The following is a 17,675-nucleotide window of genomic DNA, read 5'->3' on the forward strand; positions in this document are numbered from 1 at the left end:
AATAATATACAGACGGATGACCTTAAGATTATTTTGGCCACGTATCGGCCTGATCGGTTTTCTTCATACACAATTGTCCAAGAAGATTTGTCGTTAAAAGTCTTATTTTCAGTAGCGAAATTCCAACCAATGCCAGGGAAATTGGTTCCTCCTTGGGATTTATCTTTAGTTCTAAATTTCTTGACTCCTGATAAATTTGAACCTATTGCTCAGACCCCTTTAAAGAATCTAACATTAAAGGTAGCAATAACGTCAGCTAGAAGAATTGGGGATATTCAGGCATTATCCGTTAACGTCCTTTTTATATGATTATTCATTCAGAATTGTGTTCAGACCTGACCTAGCCTATCTTTCAAAGATCTCTTCAGCTTTTCATCGTTCACAGGAGATTGTTTTACCGTCTTCTTCTCCCAAGCCGCAGGATGTTAGAGGAGCAGTGAAACAGATTAATGTGAGAAGAGCTATCATAGTTTATTTAGAAAGGACAGCTCAGTGGAGAAGATCTAGCTATTTATTTGTATCATATATGGGAGCCTCAAAAGGATTGCAGGCATAAAAAAAAACAACAAAAAAAAAAAAAACACTATAGCTAGATGGGAAGGAGCTAATAGGTTGGGCTTACAGGGAATCACAGGAAGTATTCCATACTAGAATTACGACACATTCTACTCTATCCTTGGCAGCCTCTTGGGCAGAGAGGTTGTGAGCAAGCCTGGAACAGATATGTAAAGCAGCTACCTGGTCGTCACACACAACTTTTGTGAAACACTACTGTAATGATCGCTGCTGCAGCAGGTGTTGCTGGAAGTAGTAGTGCTGCAGCTCAGGCAGTTCTGATGTCTTTCCATGCAAGCTGCATAGCTTTGTCTGTCTATCCCTGCTGTCAGCTTGTGATTGATTATCATTCACCTGTGTGGGAATCTGCATGTCTGCTCCCATTGGATGACCTCAGTATAAAGATCTGCTTCCTGCAGGGTTTCCTTGGGTTTTCATAGCTTCAGTTTAAGCTAGTCTTGCTGTCGCTTCAGCCCCCGATCGTGTTTCTTGTTCTAAAGATACTTTGCTGGTCTTTGCATCATATATTGGTTCATTGCCAATATATATGCATACCAGCACGTTTATTATTTTCCTTGTATTCGTGTTACGTTGATACATCAGTGTCGCTGATGTATACGTACACGAACTGTTTATATCCTGTGTGCAGTTAGTCAGCTTTCCAGCACGTTTTGGTAGGTTGCGCGTACCGTGACCACCCGTGCTGAGGTAGTTACCCTGCTCCTGGTTCTGTTTGTGGATTGCGTTCATCTCTGCGAAGAGATAACGAATCCTTCTGAATCCTGTCCTGTTACCGTTTGTGGATTGCGTTCATCTCTGCGAAGAGATAACGAATCCTTCTGAATCCTGTTCTGTTACTGTTTGTGGATTGCGTTCATCTCTGCGAAGAGATAACGAATCCTTCTGAATCCTGTTCTGTTACCGTTTGTGGATTGCGTTCATCTCTGCGAAGAGATAGCGAATCCTTCTGAGTCCTGTTCTCTGTATTACTCCATTCCTAGTCAGCGTTCCTGCTTATGTCATATATCGGTTCATTGCCGATATATACATATGTTAGTCAGACGTTACAAATAGTTTCATTGATAGCTGTAATTGTAATACGCTAGGAAAACATACTTATTGTATATTTATCTGTGTTACGTTCATCTATCTTAATCCTGCTATTTTCTGACTATCCTGTCCTGTCTTTGTGAGGCACGCCATCGCCGCATCGCATTGGCTGCCTCATTCCAGTCTGTCTGGTTTTGTACGCTTGCTGTCGCTTAGTAGTCGCTAGCTAGCAAGCGTTCATTCTGTTTACCTGTCCTGATCTCCTCAGTTCTGGTTTGTGCGCTCAGCGCTACCTTGCGCTGAGACGTTATAGCGAAAGCATTGTTTGTGGCTGTCAGATCTGCACCGGCTCTGTGCGCCACAATCTCCTGTTGGAGTCAGTCCTCCCCTCCACTATACTAGCGATAGCCTGTTTCCTTGTGCTAGTGTGTGTACCTCCTCCACGTCAGCTCATGCGTTGCATGCTGACTGTGGAGAATACACCACCAAGCCTTACATTATGAAAACCCCATTACCAATCCCCATTGTGGGGGGGATTCCCAGAAAGTATGACACTGTTAATTATGGTTCCTGTTCCTTTAAGAAATTTGAAGAACTTAGCTCTGAAACAGAAAATGAGTTTTTCTCTGAATGTGCCAGGTTCCTGACCAATCCTGATCTCCAAGCGACTCCTGTTTCAACCTGGGCACTCCAACTAAGTTATATTTTGTTTAAAGGGGAATTATTCCAGTGGGCATTTGATGTTCTCAATCATTCCGATTTGAAAGAGAGACCGCTGGAATTTCTAGCGTTTGTGATCCATAACTGGTTGCGCATAGATCCATTGCCTTTTCCTCTTAATGAACTCCTGGCAGCAGGCCAATCAGCTACTCCTTCAATTGCTTGCAAAAATGTTCAGCAAGCAGAAAGTGTTACTGATAATTTTCCTGCAGCCTTGAATAAATCACCAAGAACAGCAGGGTCTAAGGCCAAACGCAAACGTTCTAAGAAACGTGTCCGTGCAGAGTCGTTATCCTTAGCGACTGAGACCTATAATGAGATTCTGCCATTAACAGATAATGAAATGCAATTGTCTTTCAGGGGAGTTAAATGGACTTATGAAACTACTAATGAACTTTCCTCCCTGGCTAGGGAAAATAAAGATTTTTGTTTAAAAGAATTATCTGAGTATGATTATGAGGAGATATTACAGAGTATTGAACAAATCAACTTATTTGTGAAGCAAGGAAAGTTTGCATACACTACAGTTCAGCACTTGCTACAGGTATTGGAGATTCTTAGGAATAAGGAATCTGCCAATCACCTGCTAATTAACCCAATATATGTCCCTGCTACAATCATATCTGCAAACCATGATCTGCCTGTTAAGTATGCTTGGAATCCTCCATTTGAGAAAGGAGAGATGGAAGCTCTGGTCAATGAATGGAAGAATGATTCAAGTTCATTTTGTCAATTTTACAGTGCAAAAAGTGAATTAGTATTGAATGCATGCATTAAGTCTGCCTATAACCTAATAAAAACTGGTGTGTGTGGGTATGACTTTGTGGCTCCATTGATTGATGTGTGGGAACTGATTTTGGATGATTTTTATGTGACTCCTAATTCGCAAATTTGGCGTTCTGACCCGCCTGCTTCAGCACCTTTGGCTGATTCAGCAGGTGATTCGGAGCTCTTTTTGTGTGAAATTGAAGTTCCTGCAATTCCACCCTGTACCATGGATAACTCAGTGTTACTTACCAGTAAAACAGAAGCCACTGATACATTCTTAACCTTGCCCTGCGCAAATTTCTCAGCAGAGAATCCAGAGGTCCTGCTGACTTCCGAGTCCAGCCTAGCCAGTACTCATGACTCTTTGTTCAGTGAAACAGACACCAGAAAAATCTTGCCTGCCTCTGCAAACACTTCTGCAGAAATTACCTGTGTTAATAAAGTTCAACTCCTGTCTGATCCAGCAGATGCCAATAGATGCACTACATCAGTTTCCGAGTCCCAGCAATCCTGTCTAGAAACCTCAGAACCCCAGCATCTGAATTTTCCAATTTTACAAATGAATGGTGATTCAGATGCGCAAACATTGTGTCTTGATCTTCCTGTTTCTACACCTCGCTCTAGTTTCGTGAATAGCTCAGAGCATCTGCTATGTGAACCTGAAATCGCAGAACTATTACCTTGTTCAGAAAATCTTCCAGTAAATTTGCCCTGTACCATGAATTGTGCAGTAGATCTCTCAAATGAAACTCAGGTCACAGAATCATTATGCTGTCCAGCAGGTGCTTCCATGGTTTTGCCCTGCAATATGGACTGTTCAGTGATCCTGTCCAGTGAAGCTGTGGTCGCAGTGTCTTATGCTTCACCCAGTACTTTGGATACTTCAAACCCTCTAGCAGAGGAGTCTGAGGCACTGCTTACCTCAGTTGGTGTTGCAGTAATATTCACTTGTCTAGCAGCTGTTTTGGAATTACAGTCTGCTCTAATAAAACTTGATGAATTTCTGCCCAGCAAAGCAGAAGCCATTGAAATACTGTCCTCGTCAGCAAGTGTGTTAGATACCTTGCCCTGTATACAGTCTGATTTAACCAATGTTGTTGAGTCCCTCTCCAGTGTTGTAACAGCCGAGGAACTCCAGCCCTGTCCTCTGAATGTTTCAGAAGTCTTGCCCTGTAACATGGATAATTCTGATTCTCTGGTCAAAATAATAGAAATCTCAGAATTTCAGTCCGGTCTGATGAGTGTTCCTGAAACCCAGCCCTGTATCCTGAAAGATTCTGGTTCTCTGGCCGCTGTGGCAGAGGTTCCAGAGTCCCCTTCCTGTCCAGGGAATTCCTCAGTTTTGCCTAGTCCAGTGGGGGCTGCTGCAATACTGACTTGTTCTGCAGCACCTCATGAGCTCCAATCCAGTGTATTACATGGGTCTCTGTCCAGTCCAGAGGTAGTTGTGGAGTCCCTATCTGGTTCAGTGCATACATCAGAAGATTTGTCCTGTCTTGTTAGTGCCCCTGAATCTGATTTGTTACTGACTTTGCTGGAATCAGCGACATCTAAGTCTGATCCTGCATTCTCGTGTAAAAGTCCAGTAGTTGCGAAGTCTAGTCATGATGATTTTTTTTTGGCCAGTCCTGGTTTTGGTCCTGTCTTGGCTGACCCTGAGGCTCACAGTTCCTTGACATGCCCAGAGGTTTCTCTTGTGCCAGTGTGCCCAGATGTTCTTTGTGTGCCAGAATGCCCAAGTGTGTCTAAGGTGTTAGCGTGCTCTGATGCTTCCTTAGTGGGAACATGTTCTGATGTTGCCAGTCTGCATGCATGCCCAGAGATGGTTCTGGTCCCTGAAAGCCCTGATCTTGATGTTTGTCCTTGTGGCCCACTGGCCCTGACTCGGGAATTGCCCTAGGTTCCATAGGGGTTCTTGATAGTTCTCCATGTGAGCCTAAGGGGCGTTCTGACCTATGGGGATCTCTTTGGAGCTTCAAGGTGTTCTGGGAGGTCTCTGAGAAAACTTGTCCTGGTGCCTTGGACTGGTTCAACAGTGGGTTTTGTGTTGGTAAAGACAGTCCCGGTGGGCATTGCAAAGGCTTTGGCGTTTCTGAACGGTTCCTGGAAGGCGGCGGGTATCGCTCAGGGAGTTTCGGAGGGCTTTCTTCTGGAAATCATGGTTCTGATGGGTGTCACACTGGGGCTTGTAGTACTGATGGGCATGGTTCTGTAGGTTCTGGTTCTGATGGGTCCAGTCTTGTGGGGACTGATTCTGGAATTCGGTCTTGCCGGGCTGTCCCGGTCATCATGAATTATCAGTCAGACTGTTTTGTTGGAGATTTCAGTTTTGAAAAGCGTCTGGAATCCGCTTTTAAGGGCGGGGGTACTGTAATGATCGCTGCTGCAGCAGGTGTTGCTGGAAGTAGTAGTGCTGCAGCTCAGGCAGTTCTGATGTCTTTCCATGCAAGCTGCATAGCTTTGTCTGTCTTTCCCTGCTGTCAGCTTGTGATTGATTATCATTCACCTGTGTGGGAATCTGCATGTCTGCTCCCATTGGATGACCTCAGTATAAAGATCTGCTTCCTGCAGGGTTTCCTTGGGTTTTCATAGCTTCAGTTTAAAGGGATACTGTAGGGGGGTCAGGGGAAAAAGAGTTGAACTTACCCGGGGCTTCTAATGGTTCCCCGCAGACATCCTGTGTTGGCGCAGCCGCTCACCGATGCTCCGGCCCCGCCTCCGGTTCACTTCTGGAATTTCTGACTTTAAAGTCTGGAAACCACTGCGCCTGCGTTGCCGTGTCCTCGATCCCGCTGATGTCACCAAGAGCGCACAGCGCAGGCCCAGTATGGTCTGTGTCTGCACAGTACACTCCTGGTGACATCAGGGCGAGCGAGGTCACGGCAACGTAGGCGCAGTGGTTTTCAGACTTTAAAGTCAGAAATTCCAGAAGTGAACTGGAGGCGGGGCCGGAGCATCGGTGAGTGGCTGCGTGGGCACAGGATGTCTGCGGGGGACCGTGAGAAGCCCCGGGTAAGTTCAACTCATTTTCCCCCGACCCCCCTACAGTATCCCTTTAAGCTAGTCTTGCTGTCGCTTCAGCCCCCGATCGTGTTTCTTGTTCTAAAGATACTTTGCTGGTCTTTGCATCATATATTGGTTCATTGCCAATATATATGCATACCAGCACGTTTATTATTTTCCTTGTATTCGTGTTACGTTGATACATCAGTGTCGCTGATGTATACGTACACGAACTGTTTATATCCTGTGTGCAGTTAGTCAGCTTTCCAGCACGTTTTGGTAGGTTGCGCGTACCCTGCTCCTTGTTCTGTTTGTGGATTGCGTTCATCTCTGCGAAGAGATAACGAATCCTTCTGAATCCTGTCCTGTTACCGTTTGTGGATTGCGTTCATCTCTGCGAAGAGATAACGAATCCTTCTGAATCCTGTTCTGTTACTGTTTGTGGATTGCGTTCATCTCTGCGAAGAGATAACGAATCCTTCTGAATCCTGTTCTGTTACCGTTTGTGGATTGCGTTCATCTCTGCGAAGAGATAGCGAATCCTTCTGAGTCCTGTTCTCTGTATTACTCCATTCCTAGTCAGCGTTCCTGCTTATGTCATATATCGGTTCATTGCCGATATATACATATGTTAGTCAGACGTTACAAATAGTTTCATTGATAGCTGTAATTGTAATACGCTAGGAAAACATACTTATTGTATATTTATCTGTGTTACGTTCATCTATCTTAATCCTGCTATTTTCTGACTATCCTGTCCTGTCTTTGTGAGGCACGCCATCGCCGCATCGCATTGGCTGCCTCATTCCAGTCTGTCTGGTTTTGGACGCTTGCTGTCGCTAAGTAGTCGCTAGCTAGCAAGCGTTCATTCTGTTTACCTGTCCTGATCTCCTCAGTTCTGGTTTGTGCGCTCAGCGCTACCTTGCGCTGAGACGTTATAGCGAAAGCATTGTTTGTGGCTGTCAGATCTGCACCGGCTCTGTGCGCCACAATCTCCTGTTGGAGTCAGTCCTCCCCTCCACTATACTAGGGATAGCCTGTTTCCTTGTGCTAGTGTGTGTACCTCCTCCACGTCAGCTCATGCGTTGCATGCTGACTGTGGAGAATACACCACCAAGCCTTACAACTACAGAGTTGAACTACTGTTAAGCCAGGATCAGAGTTTTTTGGAAGAAAGTATTACAAGCCATCATCCCTCCCTAAGGAAAATTTCTCGCTGGTCACAGCAGCAGCCATCCTGGAGGACGACGGGAGAAAGTCCCAGCTGCTTACCTGTAGCCGTGTTTCGGCGAGTCCTCCAGGATGGCTGCCGAGTTCCCATCCCTGTTGTAATATAGCTGCTAAGTTTGATTTATGTTAAAGGTGATGTACTCTTAATAACTGAGTTGGTGAGGGAGGAGGAGTCCTTATATAAGGGCGGTTCGTTTAAATTGATTACTCTTACAGGTGTTTCCGTTTGGGGGAGGGGGCAAGCAATGTCTCAGCAGCAGCCATCCTGGAGGACTCGCCGAAACACGGCTACAGGTAAGCAGCTGGGACTTTCCCGCTATCTTTTTAACATATCCTGCAAATTTGGTGTTGCTAGGATGTAAGGGGCCTTTGCTATTAACTGCTAAAGTCGGCGGGTGATGATGATAACCAACCAGGGGTGCAAAAGTGCTGAATTCTGCCATAGGCTTCCATTAGGCTCCCTATTTCACTTTCAAAAATCTCAAATCTTTTCAAAGGGCGATGGCTCAGCAGTGGCAAATTTTCTAGCATTGTAGGGACTTTTAGGGGGATCATGGCTGGTGAGTTTCGGGCCCCTAGGCCAAAGAGGTCCTAGCCTAGGGCAGGGGTGCCCACACTTTCTCGGCTCGCGAGCTACTTTAAAATTTGCCAAGCCCAGGAGATCTACGAACATTTAGGTAGCTAGGTATACGTGCCTTCAGTATAGGTAGATAGGTATAGGTAGCCAGGTATAGTGTAGTTAGGTGTGGGTGCCTTCAGTCTAGTTTTTCAGGTATAGAGTAGTTAGGTGTGGGTGCCTTCAGTATAGTTAGCCAGGTATAGAGTAGTTAGGTGTAGATGGCTTCAGTATACTTAGCCAGGTATAGTGTAGTTAAGTGTAGGGACCTTCAGTATAGTTAGCCAGCTCAGCAGTACTAAATTTTCTAGCATTGTAGGGACTCTTAGGGGGATCATGACTGGTGAGTTTCGGGCCCCTAGGCCAAAGAGGTCATAGCCTAGCGTCACAAAAACCTGTTTATTTGGGCAATGTCAATGGTGGAAATTCTGACGAACATAAATCGCAGCCATGGCCGTTCGTAACGTCTGAATCTCACGACATGTCTCATGCAGGTAGAAGGCATATTGTTATACTTGGAATCCAAAGATGGGTTTCCTACATCTCTGCAAACCAGAGTTACAGGGATGCAAAAGCGGTAAAATCCCCCATAGGCTTTCATTGGCACCCTATTTCACTTTCCAAAATCTTAAATCTTTTCAAAGGGCAATGGCTCAGCAGTACCAAATTTTCTAGCATTGTAGGGACCCCTGCTAGCCGAATCTTTTTAACCACTTAAGGACCAACATATAAAATGGCCTTAAGGACCAGAGCGTTTTTTTTGGTTTTGACATGCTTTGTTTGAGTTTAGATATTTCAGTAAATTTTTGGTCTATCCAAACAAATGTGATATTGTTTTTTTCAGAACAAATAGGGCTTTTTATCTATACCACTTAATTATATTGATAATGGAATTTTATATGTTTTTTAAGAGAATTTATGCTAAAAAAAAGTAAAAAAATGTATATTGTCTGAAATTTTCAACCAAAAATATGTATATATCTTGAATTAAAACATAAATTCTTTTCAAAATGTATTCTGCCATATGTTTCTAATATATATGTGCAAAAAAAATGAAAACTATTTACATCTTTGGTACATTATAGAGACTGTGAAAAAAAGTGTAATTTTGCTTTTCAGTGAACAAAATCTACAATGCTTGTTTTCTGCGTTGTACATCACTTCTCTGAAGCACTAAGTCACTGAAATAGTAACATTCCCACCAAAATGACCCCATTCTGTAAACTAGACCTCCTGAGGTATCCATCGATGGGGGCATTGGTGATTTTGACTGCACAGATTATTGGTGGAAATTGATGGAATGTATAACGACAAAAAGAAAAAATCATTTTTTTTGTTCAGACATGTCAGTTTTTTCTGTTTTTTGACAGACATGCTTTGAAGTATTGTAGAAATTCACCCCACAAATGATTCAGTAATTCCTTCTGAATAAAACGATACCAAATATGTGTGGCTAGACTATTGCTTTAGTCCAATACAGAGCTTAGAAGAAGTTGTCAATTATTGAACCTTCAAAGACCATAAATCACACGCTTGCATTTCCCAGCACAGCCCGCTTTTGATGAAGTCTGAGGTAAAAAGTCTGTCAAATTCCCGCCAAAATGACCCCATTCTGTAAACTAGACCTCCTGAGGTATCCATCGATGGGGGCAGTGGTGATTTTGACTGCACAGATTATTGGTGGAAATTGATGGAATGTATAACGACAAAAAAAAATAATCATTTTTTTATTCAGACATGTCAGTTTTTCTGTTTTGTGACAGACATGCTTTGAAGTATTGTAGAAATTCACCCCACAAATGATTCAGTAATTCCTTCTGAATAAAACGATACCAAATATGTGTGGCTAGACTATTGCTTTAGTCCAATACAGAGCTTAGAAGAAGTTGTCAATAATTGAACCTTCAAAGACCATAAATCACACGCTTGCTTTTCCCAGCACAGCCCGCTTTTGATGAAGTCTGAGGTAAAAAGTCTGTCAAATTCCCGCCAAAATGACCCCATTCTGTAAACTAGACCTCCTGAGGTATCCATCGATGGGGGCATTGGTGATTTTGACTGCACAGATTATTGGTGGAAATTGATGGAATGTATAACGACAAAAAGAAAAAATCATTTTTTTATTCAGACATGTCAGTTTTTCTGTTTTGTGACAGACATGCTTTGAAGTATTGTAGAAATTCACCCCACAAATGATTCTGTAATTCCTTCTGAATAAAACGATACCAAATATGTGTGGCTAGACTATTGCTTTAGTCCAATACAGAGCTTAGAAGAAGTTGTCAATAATTGAACCTTCAAAGACCATAAATCACACGCTTGCTTTTCCCAGCACAGCCCGCTTTTGATGAAGTCTGAGGTAAAAAGTCTGTCAAATTCCCGCCAAAATGACCCCATTCTGTAAACTAGACCTCCTGAGGTATCCATCGATGGGGGCATTGGTGATTTTGACTGCACAGATTATTGGTGGAAATTGATGGAATGTATAACGACAAAAAGAAAAAATCATTTTTTTATTCAGACATGTCAATTTTTCTGTTTTGTGACAGACACGCTTTGAAGTATTGTAGAAATTCACCCCACAAATGATTCAGTAATTCCTTCTGAATAAAACGATACCACATATGTGTGGCTAGACTATTGCTTTAGTCCAATACAGTGCTTAGAAGAAGTTGTCAATTATTGAACCTTCAAAGACCATAAATCACACGCTTGCATTTTCCAATACAGCCCGCTTTTGATGAAGTCTGAGGTAAAGAGTCTGTCAAATTCTGTAAAATAGACCCCCTGAGGTATTCATCGATGGGGGCATTGATGATTTTGACTGCACAGATTATTGGTGGAAATTGAATAAAATAAATGAATTTTTCTTTTTGTCCTTATACATTCCATCAATTTCCACCAATAATATGTGCTGTCAAAATCATCAATGCCCCCACGGATGGATACTTCAGGGGGTCTAGTTTACAAAATGGGTTCATTTTGGTGGGAAATTGAGGGACTTTTTACCTCAGACTTAATTGAAAGCGGGCTGTGCTGGAAATTGCAAACGTGTGATTTATGGTCTTTGAAGGTTCAATAATTGACAACTTCTTCTCAGCACAGCTTTGAACTAAAGCAATAGTCTAGCCACGCATATGTGGTATCGTTTTATTCAGAAGGAATTACTGAATCATTTGTGGGGTGAATGCCTACAATACTTCAATTTGAATGGAATGTTTGGGAAGAAAAAATAAATGTAGCAATTTTTTTGGGCGGGGGGTTTCAGTTGCTCCTTCTGAATAAAATTATATCGCCTATGTGTGGCTACTGGCGCTTTGTGTACCATAAATTTGAAGGACAATCCAAGTTAAAAATTTAGGCAGGTGTGGTACACTTTGAAACAGTCTTTCAAACAAAGTCCTGGTTTTTCGGGACATTCGGGGCAATGGTATCGTGTATCCGTCCTTATTTTTTGTTTAGTGCAGACCCTACACTTTTTCTGGGGGTATTGCTTTTTCCCCGTCTGTGGTATAATTTCTGGAACATGATATCCAGAAAGTCTCTCGACTGAATCAAATCTTCTGCCAGGGTGAGTTGCAGCTTTGGAAATGAGAGATTCAGCTATTTCCTCCTGGAATTCTAAATTGCTGAGAGGGTTTTTTGACATTTTGTATAGTATAAAGCTGTTGTAAATTCCCAACTGCAGCAAGTATAAGCCTAATTTTTTATACCAATATCTGGTTTTGCGTGCGGCCAGGTACGGCTTCATTGCCGCATCATTGCGGTCTACACCACCCATATATTGGCTGTACTCATGAACACATTTAGGTTTCTCTTGTGCTCCAGTCCTGGGTGTTATGCTTTCAGGAGTATGTATGGTTGAAAGCATATATACGTCCCTTTTTCCCCTGTACTTCAGAGCCAGCATCTCTTCACTGCGGAGACCCTCAGATTCATCAGGTTTGAGGCGCTTGTTGACAAGGCTCTGAGGGAAGCCTTTGCGGTTGGATCTGATGGTACCGCAAGCTGGCGTGTTCTCTCTCGCTAAATGTTTGAATAGTGGGATGCTGGTGTAATAGTTGTCTAGGTACAGGTTGTATCCTTTGTTCAGGAGAGGGTGAATCAGATCCCAGACAACTTTACCATTTGTGCCCATATAAGGTGGGCACCCAGGTGGATCCAGCTGGCTGTCTTTTCCCTCGTACACTCGGAAAGCGCATGTAAAGCCAGTGCTGCTTTCACAAAGCTTATAAATTTTTATGCCATATCTGGCACGCTTGGAAGGGATGTATTGCTTGATCCTAAGTCGACCAGTGAAGTGTACCAGGGACTCGTCAATACTTATATTTTTTTCTGGCACGTATACCTCTGAAAATTTTTGCGATAGGTAGTCAATTAGGGGCCGAATTTTGTATAGGGGATCAATATTTGGATCTTCTCCGGTTTGGTACTGGGAATTGTCACTGAAATGGAGGAAGCGCAAGATGGTCAAATAACGTGTCCTCGACATTGTTTGCGAAAAAATCCCCATATGTTGAATTGGTCTTTTCGACCAATACCGTTTTAGGTCTGGTTTTTTGGTAATGCCCATGTTTATTGTGAGGCCTAAAAATGTTTTTATTTCCTCCACTGTAGTGGGCCACCAGTTCTTAGGCCTCGCATAGCTGGATTGCGGTTTCTCAGCAATGTGTTGCTGAGCGTATAAGTTTGTTTGCTCAGCAATAGAGCCGAGGAGCTCATCAGTGATTATGAGTTCCATAAATTGAATTGGGGAGAGGTTAGCCGTTTGCACTTTAATTCCAGCCTGGCCTGTGAAAGGAGGAATTGAGGGTGCTTCTAGGTTGGCAGGCGACCACACGGGGTGAAGCAATTCCTCCGGTACGTCAGTGCGGCGACGTTTAGTAGAAGCGCTCTGTTGCCTGCGGCGTCTCTGTCTGGGTGTTGCGACACTCTCTTCCTGCTCCTGACTAGTGCTTGGCTGCTCTGGCATGGCTGTCTCAGAACTCTCAGTCTCCTCCACGTCCGATTCACTTGGTAGGGTGTCACTGTCAGGGATTGGCTCAAACTCTGAGTCTGAATCTTCAGGCTCTGATTCTTCAGAGTCTAATTCCTCACTGGATTCCCCAGACTGGCAGATCAGATCTACAATCTGCTGAGCAGTAAAAGATCTCTTCGCCATCACGTATATAGTGCAGGACACAATATAAAGGACACAATATACCCTAACAAGCCTGTATATGCACAGACAATATCAGACCCCACACTGACACTATATACGTAAGCGTATAAACCCTGAACCTATATGCCACCCTTTACACTACTGATATACAGCCCTATATACCCTACACTGTACACTAAACCCGATTTACCCTACACGATATACCCGACACTATATACTAAACCCTTTATATCCTACGCTATATACTAAAGCCTATATATACACCCTACACTATATACTAACCCCTATATACTAAACCCTATACACCCTACACTATATACTAATCCCTATATACCCTACACTATAAACTAAGCCCTATATACCCTACTCTATATACTAAACTATATACTAAACCCTAAATACCCTACACTATACCCTAAACACTATATACCCTGCCTATTATACTAACCCCTATCTAACTGCAGTAAAGCACAGTAAATAAAATCACAATCCAGTAAATATTATATATATATATATATATATATATATATATATATATACTATATATATATAGTTATATACTATATATATAGCTATATGCTATATATATATATATATAGCTATATACTATATATATATATAGCTATATATTCTGCGTACGTACGAAAAGGGCGTCGGGAAAAAAGGGCGCGTGGTATAAACGATAAATGGAAATATCGTTTATAGAAATTATTGTGTAGAATTTCGTTTATAAATAGTGATTTAAAAATGTATAAATCACTAAATAATGTGTATGAGATCGGCAATTCTTAAAACGTTAATCTTCCCTGTTTGTAAAGTGAAACTTATATTTTCGTTTATTAAAAACCCTCCCTGTACCTATCCCTAACCCCTAGACCCCCTGTTGGTGCCTAAACCTAAGACCCCCCTGTTGGTGCCTAACCCTAAGACCCCCCTGTTGGTGCCTAACCCTAAGACCCCCCTGTTGGTGCCTAACCCTAAGACCCCCCTGTTAGTGCCTAAACCTAAGACCCCCCTGTTAGTGCCTAAACCTAAGACCCCCCTGTAGGTGCCTAACCCTAAGACCCCCCTGTAGGTGCCTAACCCTAAGACCCCCCTGTTGGTGCCTAAACCTAAGACCCCCCTGTTGGTGCCTAAACCTAAGACCCCCCTGTTGGTGCCTAAACCTAAAACCCCCTATGGATAATAATGTTTTACAGACATGAATAAATAAAGAATGTAAAGAAAAAAAATGTGAATTATTTTTTTGGGTGGATAATAATGTGTTAGAAATGTTTTAGAAATAGTGATTTATTATCTTCATAAACGTTATTCGTCACGGGCTCATTTTGTAAACTTAAATCATCACAAACATAGTTATAAATCCTTAAAAATCTCCGGGCGCCGTTATAAATCCTTAAAAATCTCCGGCGCCTTATTTTCCCCGTTCAGCGCCCATTAAACGATATTTATAATGAAAGTGAATGGGGCGCCCTTTTTGTCCACTTGTCTCATGCGCCCAAATCTACTGCTTCCATATATTCTATATATATATATATATATATATATGGGTGGTTGGAAGGGGATCAAGGGATGAATTGGGGGGAGATCGGGATAAATAAATGTATCTAAAAGTGTTATTTTTTGTAAAATCGCACAGCCTGTCACGGCTGCAGGCTGTGCGTCTCTCCCTGTCACAAAAGATCCTCACAGTGACAGGGAGAGGGAGGCGGAACGGCAACTATGTTGCCTTTCGGAGGGTGATCGCTGGGATTGGCTCACAGCGATCACACGGCAGGGAGCCAATCAGTGACGGCTCCTGCCGATACCCGGAAGCCTTAGCTGTCATAAGACAGCTAAGAGCTCCGGATTCCGTGCAGACGATCGCGGCGGGGAGCGGCGGCGCCGGTGATAGAGATCTACGCCCTGCCAACTAGGAGCCCATCAAAACAGGGCGTAGATCTCTATCACCTTGGTCCTTAAGTGGTTAATGAATCGGCTCTTTTTAATGAATCAACTTTTTTTTGTACTTTAAAATAGATTTTCTCAAAAACTATAAGGTCTTTTTGAAAAAAAATGTTTCCTCTTGTTCCCACTGTTCTTCTTAACATTCCCAGTAATTTTGGTGTTGCTAGCTTTTAAAGGGGCTTTGCTATTAACCGTTAAAGTCGGCGGGGGTATATTTTCCCACGGTCAGAAGGAGAATTTACATTGAAACTTTAAAATTGATTTTCTCAAAATCTATAAGGTCTTTTTGAAAAAAAATGTTTCCTCTTGTTCCCACTGTTCTTCTTCACATTCCCAGTAATGTTGGTGTTTCTAGCTTTTACCCCCCCTGCGCAGCCGCGGGAGGGTTTTTTTCGCCGTTTTTTTTTTTTAGCATGTAGCTAGCCTAGCGCTAGCTTCATGCTTCCCCCCTCCCCGCGGCGTCCGCCCGTCCCCTCCGATCACTGCCGGCGCCGCTTGCTCATAAGGAAATCCCGTTCTGAACGGGATTTCCTTGAGGGCTTCGAATGGAGTGACGTCATCGACGTCACGGACGTCGTGACGTCACAGGGAGTCCCGATCCACCCCATAGCGCAGCCTGGCGGCGATTGGCCAGGCTGCGCAAGGGGTATGCGGGGGGGGGGCTGTTTCCGCGGCGGGTAGCGGCGCATCGGCGGCGGGCGGCGGCGATCAGAGCAAACATGCAGCTAGCAAAGTGCTAGCTGCGTGTTTGAAAAAAAATTATGTAAATCGGCCAAGCAGGGCCTGAGCGGCACCCTCCGGCGGCTTACCCCGTGTCACACACGGGGTTACCGCCGAAGGGGGTTAAAGGGGCTTTGCTATTAACTGCTAAAGTCGGCGGGCGTTTAATTTTTCCACGGTCAGAAGGAGTTACTTTAAAATGATTTACTCAAAAAATATAAGGTATTTTTGTAAAATATTTTTCCCCTCTTGTAGTCACTGAAAGATCTCAGGTGTTAGACACCTTGAAACATCTTTTCCATCACTTTTCTGGCCAGCAGAAATGTTTCAAGTTTTCAAAGTTCGCCTCCCCATTGAAGTCTATTGCAGTTCGCGGAAGTTCCTGCGAACCGAACCTTCCGCGGCAGTTCGAACCTAAAATCAGAGGTTCGGCCCATCTCTATTCTGTACCACGCTCCACAACACGGTGTCTTCTGTTCTGTGACTCACTGTTAAGGGGCCTATATACTGGTCGATTTCAGTCATTGATCGATCGATTGATTCTATAGAATCCTTCGATCAGAAATCAATTTTCTCAAATCAATAGATTTGTGATCGATTTCAATCAATTTTGATTGTTTTGATCTATCTGACTGGATGGAAAATCTAGGTCAATCTGCTACTGGTAGCAGATCGATGTGCCATAGAGTTGCATTGGATCTAATGGTGAAATTAATGCATTTAGATTGATTTTCAATAGATTTCCAATAGATTTCATTCTGAAATCTATTGGAAATCTGTTCCTAGTGTGTGGCACATATCAGATAGATTCCTGTCAAATTCGACTTCACAGGCATCTCATCTGACAGAATTCTATCTGATGGTCGAAACTGCTGCAAATCTATAAGTGTATGGCCACCTTTGGGGTCTCTCCTTGAGCTCAACCTAGTGAACAATAGGCAGCTGAAAGCCCATCGTCCGTTGCGGGGCGCTCTGGTGGACACCCGTGGGCACTTAGACTCTACACTCTTGGAGGACTCTCACCTCAGAGGGAAGGTCAACAGCTTTCCCACCAGGCATAATAAACCCTCCCATATCTACATCTGAGACTATCCTCCCAGGCCTACTCCAAACACTAACCTCACCTCTATCTGTGTCTTACACAATCTCTCAGCACCCATTGGCCCATTCCCAGCCGCAAATCATATAGCTGAATTGCAGCGCCCATTGCTGCACCACAATCCCATTTTAGCCGACAACCCCAGCATCTATTGTCACTGCATATCACCACCACAATCCTGCTAAACTCCATCCCCCAAATTAGGCCTTAGACGTCGGCCACAGCCCTACTGTTAGAGTTTATGAACTCCAGGAACTCTGGTGCTCATTGTCGCTGCATATCACTATTAGAGATGGCCTGAACGGTTCGCCAGCGAACGGTCCCGGCGAACTTCCAGGGTTCGCGATCGTGGAGAACAGTGAACTTTTCCGGAAGTTCGGTTCGCCCCCATAGTGAATCATGAGGGTCAACTTTGACCCTCTACATCGCAGTAGGCAAATTCGAATTTACCCATGATCACGGGGAGATTTTCATGGTTGCCGAATTTGAATTCGAAGAGCTGTGCTGCTGCCGAGTTTGAATTTGAATGTACCCGAATAGGCGCTCTCGAATTCGGCCGTGATCATACATGATCACGGATTCGGCTTCGGTATCCAGGGGGTGACATCATTGGGCCAATCAGAAGGCCCCCAGCCGAGGCCCTAGCAACCAATCAGAGGAGGGGAGCCTGGCCCTCCCCTCCTCTATGTAAGGCGGGTGGGTATTTTTGGGAGGGTGGGATGCAAATCAATTTTTTTTGTACATATTGGTCTATTTTTTTTTTTTCTTGCATTTTCATGCAGTTAGCTTTTTGGCCACAAGATGGC

The 17,675-nt window shown here is 43.5% G+C and overlaps 1 protein-coding gene across 1 annotated transcript; it reads right to left on the reverse strand.

Moving 5' to 3' along the window:
• Positions 1–11,291: 11,291 nt before the first annotated feature.
• Positions 11,292–13,103, reverse strand: LOC137533582 (piggyBac transposable element-derived protein 4-like). Its single transcript, XM_068254940.1, has one exon. It carries the CDS (start codon positions 13,101–13,103, stop codon positions 11,292–11,294), a length of 1,812 nt encoding a protein of 603 aa, XP_068111041.1.
• Positions 13,104–17,675: the final 4,572 nt, after the last annotated feature.

This window comes from Hyperolius riggenbachi, chromosome 9 (assembly GCF_040937935.1).
Source record: "Hyperolius riggenbachi isolate aHypRig1 chromosome 9, aHypRig1.pri, whole genome shotgun sequence".
NCBI lineage: Eukaryota > Metazoa > Chordata > Amphibia > Anura > Hyperoliidae > Hyperolius > Hyperolius riggenbachi.

What these genes read in the sequence shown, in the direction of transcription:
- LOC137533582 (XM_068254940.1), bottom strand. Translation starts at nt 13,103, where the DNA reads ATGGCGAAGAGATCTTTTACTGCTCAGCAGATTGTAGATCTGATCTGC.